Here is a 4,454-nt window from a genome sequence, read left to right on the forward strand (position 1 = left end):
TATATATATATATATATATATATATATATATACATCCATACTGTATAATGTATAATGTATACATACATATATATTTACGCACAAATACATGTATATGTATATGTGTGTGCGTGTGCGTGTGCGTGTGCGTGTGCGTGTGCGTGTGCGTGTGCGTGTGCGTGTGCGCATTCATGCGTGCGTGCATGCGTGTGTGCGTGCATGGGTGCATGTATGTAAATACTTTCACTAAGTGTGCGTGCATGCATGTAAAAATTAAACATACTGCTAGGCAGTAAGTAGTAGCAGTAACGAAGCTTAATTCGTGGTAAAATGGTAAAGCAATGCGAGTTATAGTTAGGATATACAACACCAGGTGGCGGTGGTGGTGCTTACTCTGCGTACGCAGGCTTGCTGGAGGCGCGATGCTGCTGGTAGCGCGGCGGCCCCAGGTCTCCATAGTCGGAGTTGAGTCGGTATCTGTGCGCGGCGTCCACCGGCCGGCCCGCAGCGTCCATCGCGTGACCATCACCCTGCCGGTGGACGTGCCGCGACATGCCCCGCTCACTACGGTACGCCGGCGCCCCCCGGTGCTGAAACCACACATCAGACGTAAGGACCTTATACAGTCAAATCTGTTTGTAAGGGTCACTGAAGGCACTGGCCTTCAACTTCCCTGGCGACTCACCAATGCACTGTCACTGAAGACAGGCATCCGTTCTATGGAGGTGGTTTCACTGTGTAAGTCGTACTCAAGATATGTGCCAAAATTGTCCTTTATAGACAATAATAATGGTAATATAATAATAATAATAATAATAATAATAATAATAATAATAATAATAATAATAATAGTAATAATAATCATAATGATAGACAAGAATTGATTCTATAGATGTGGTTTCACTGCTAAACTGACACTCAATGGAAACGCCACGAGTGTCCTTAATAGACAGGTGTGGCCGTGTTCGCCTCGTGCGCAGCCTCCGTACCGTGTAGTCGTCGTCGCGGCGACCGCGCGCGTCGTGCTGCGGCGGCGCGTCGCCGGGGTAGACGTTTGCGCGGTCGGCATGGCGACGCTGATGCTCAGCACGAAGCTGCTGCATCCGCTCCGCGTGATTCGCTGGACTCATCTGCTGCCGACCCGGGTAGCTGTCGGCAGCGCCATCTGCATAGGGCATGCATGGTATAGGGAGAGTGCAGCATGAAATATTGATGTAGGGTTAGGGCATGGCCCAGTTCTTCAATGTAACACTATATATGTACAGGTGGGCATATATAACCCTGCGAATAGAGTTAGTGGCAGTATTCGCAGAACTGTATGGGTAGAATTAGAGATCTATTCATGATATTTCATATTTTATGCAGCCATGCCAGTGGGTGTGAGGGGTGTGAACGCCCCGTCTATGTCACGACTCCAGCACATCTCCCTGCAGTACGGATTAGACTGCAATGACGAGGAACTGGAGGTGTATAAAGGTAAAAACTGACACTCATGAATTCTTACATATCACTGACGGGAGCTCAGCTAACCCATTATGCCTGGGGGCAAAGCCACGTGCGTGGTGTGTTCTGGGAAGGTCACCGCCATTGACCATTTAATGTATCTATATTTCTCTGCCCCCCCTCCCCCGCTAGCTATAGCCCTATCTGATACATCTTATTGTTGATTCATTGACCATTCTATGATCAAGTAGATGAATTTATATCTTAAAGCAATGCACTATATCCTATATCATTAGCCTTCGATTATATATAGTTGCTATATTCCACGTTTGAGGATATCACTGAAAATATTAATTATGTTGGTAAACTTTTCTAAACAACAATTGAATTATTCCCAAAATTCTTAAAAGGTGTTAGTGATTTGAATCTTGATAGTTGGCCTATGGCTTTCAAATTGCGTCACAAGAAAAATGAGTGATGGGCGCGTATGGTTATACATATGTAACAAGAGTCCATAATAGTCTTTATTATGGACTCTTGATAAACATCATAAACATTGATTTGTGTGGAGTTTCATCAGAATCTTTATGTTGCAGAGAAAATGGTCGAAGTTTTACGGGCGTTCAAGAGCTTGGCGGCCATGACGGAACCCATACCGGAAGTCAAGTATCCGCGCACTCCTGGCTACAAAGAAACAACGAGTGGTCTCTCCAGGCTCGCGCTTTAGTCAAATTTTCAAAAAACATTTTGCGTTTGGCTGAAATAAGTATGTGAGTCGTGAGATAATATTTAAACATATAATTATATATATATATATATATGCATATATATATATATATATATATGCATATACGTATGGGTATGTATAACAGTGATAGCTAGCTACAACGCGGCCCTAGAGAAGTATGACGTGCTAGCTATGCCAACCATCGTTTATCCAGCGCCAGAGATACCGACAACACGACCCCTATCGGAGGTAAGCCTAGCAATCTCCGATCACTGATCCCTATATACTAACGTTAATATAATTATAGAGATCAGTAGACCGTGTCTTCCGATACACGCAGATAAACAACAGCCTGGATTCCCATATGCGACCCACTCGTAAACGTGTTCGTATTGTGAATGTAATGCCGTGAGATTTTACCGAGTTAGTTATACGCATTATAACGTAATAGAGGCGATCATTATCAGATATTATATCCATAAGCTAACTTTCTTCCTACCTATTATGGAGTATCACTTAGCCCATCGACCCACCCGCAGGCTCTTCTTTCTCTCGCGTGTATTTCTGGCGTTCTCCGTCTCTCTTTCCTTCTTCTTTCTCGCTGACCTGTTCTCTTTTAGTTCTCGCTTGTTCTCTCTCCTCCTCCTCCTCCTTCTTCCTCCTCGGCTTCCCCCCTCCTGTCTCCTCTCTCTCGTCTCCTTCTTCCCGTTCCTTACCTGTCTTCCTCGCCAAGCTTTCCGCCCGGTTTCCACTTTTCCCCCGCTCACCTCTCCCTCATCCACCTTTCTCCACTTCTCCACGCCTCTTACCTTCTTCTCCTCCTTTCCTCCTTTCCTTTAACCACCTCCGGGCAGCTCTCTCCTCTTCTCTTTACCCTCTCCAGCTCCTCCTCTATCTTACCCTCCTCGCCACTCCTCTCCTTTACCCCTCCTCCCCACTCCTCCCGTCTCCTTACCACCTTCGCCATCCTCCTCTCTTCACCTCCTCCCACCCTTCCGTCTTCTCATTTACCCCTCCCCTCTCCTCCTCTCCTTTACCCTCCTCCGCACTCCTCTCCTTACCCACCTCCCACTCCGCCTCTCCTTTCACCCAGATCCCTCACCTCCTCATCGCTGGTACCCTCCTCCCAGCTTCCGCCTCTCCGTTACCCACCTCCCACTCCTCCTCTCCTTTACCCATCTCCCACTCCTCCTCTCCTTTACCCTCCTCCCCACTCTCTCACGTTACCCTCCTCCCTCGCCTCTCCTTTACCACCTCCCACTCGCTCCTTCTCCTTTACCCTCTCTCCCTCACCCTCTCCTTTACCCTCCTCCCACTCCTCCTGCTCTTTACCCTGGCTCGCCCCCCACTCCTCTCACGTTACCCACCTCCCACTTCCTCCTCTCCTATTACCCTCCTCCCCTCACCTCCTCTTCCTTTACCCACTCATCCCACTCTCCTATCCATTTACCCACCTCCCATCTCCTCTCCTATTACCCTCCTCCCTTCCTCCTCTCGATTTCCCCACCCCCCACGTCCTCCTCTAATTTAGCCCTCCTCCGCTCACCTCCTTTCTCCTTTACCCTCCTCCGTTCCTCCTCTCTTTACCACTCCCACTCCTCTCTGTTACCCACCTCCCGACTCCTCCTGCTCCTTTACCCTCCTCCCTCACCTCTCTCCTTTACCTCCTCCAACTCTCCTCCTTCGTCCATAACCCTCCTCCCTCATCTCCTCTCCTTTACCCCTCTTCCCTCACCTCCTTCTTCTTTTCCCACCTCCCACTTCCTCCTCTTCCTGACCCACCTCCCTCGTCCTCCTCTCCTTACCCCCCCCACGCTCCTCCTCTCCGTTTACCCACCTGTCCACTCCTCTCTTCTTTACCCACCTCCCTCTCCTCCTGCTTCTCCTTTACCCTCCTCACTCCCTCCTCTCCTTTACCCCTCCTCCCTCACCTCCTCTCCTTTACCCTCCTCCCCCCTTGCCTCTCCATAACCCTCCTCCCTCCCACCTCGTCTCATTTACCCCTCCTCCCTCACTTTCTCTCTACCCTCTCCCGACTACATCTCTCCCCTTTACCACCTCCCCACTCTTCCTCTCCTTAGCCCACATCCCCTCACCCCTCTCCTTACCCTCCCCCTCTCCTCACTCTCCAGTAACCCTCCTCACTTCACCTCGGTCTCCTATACCCCTCCTCCTCTTCCTCCTCTCCTTTACCCTCCTCCTCCTTCCTTTAGCCCCTCCTCTCTCACTTCGTCTCCTTCACCCTCTCCCTCACCTCGTCTCAGCTTCGTGGTGACACGTGCTAATCGTAGCCTGCGGCAGGACA

The 4,454-nt window shown here is 49.5% G+C and overlaps 1 protein-coding gene across 1 annotated transcript in view; it reads left to right on the top strand.

The window, feature by feature from the left end:
* The window catches only part of LOC106813856 (amidase-like), a 15,321-nt gene that overhangs the window by 8,080 nt on the left and 2,787 nt on the right, over positions 1–4,454 (top strand). The window contains exon 10 of the mRNA XM_014818096.1: positions 2,294–2,398. Coding sequence (XP_014673582.1) covers positions 2,294–2,398 — 105 coding nt within the window. The remainder of the gene's footprint in view (positions 1–2,293; positions 2,399–4,454) is intronic.

The sequence above is a fragment of the Priapulus caudatus genome, unplaced genomic scaffold, assembly GCF_000485595.1.
Source record: "Priapulus caudatus unplaced genomic scaffold, Priapulus_caudatus-5.0.1 Scaffold835, whole genome shotgun sequence".
NCBI classification, from domain to species: Eukaryota; Metazoa; Priapulida; class Priapulimorpha; order Priapulimorphida; family Priapulidae; genus Priapulus; species Priapulus caudatus.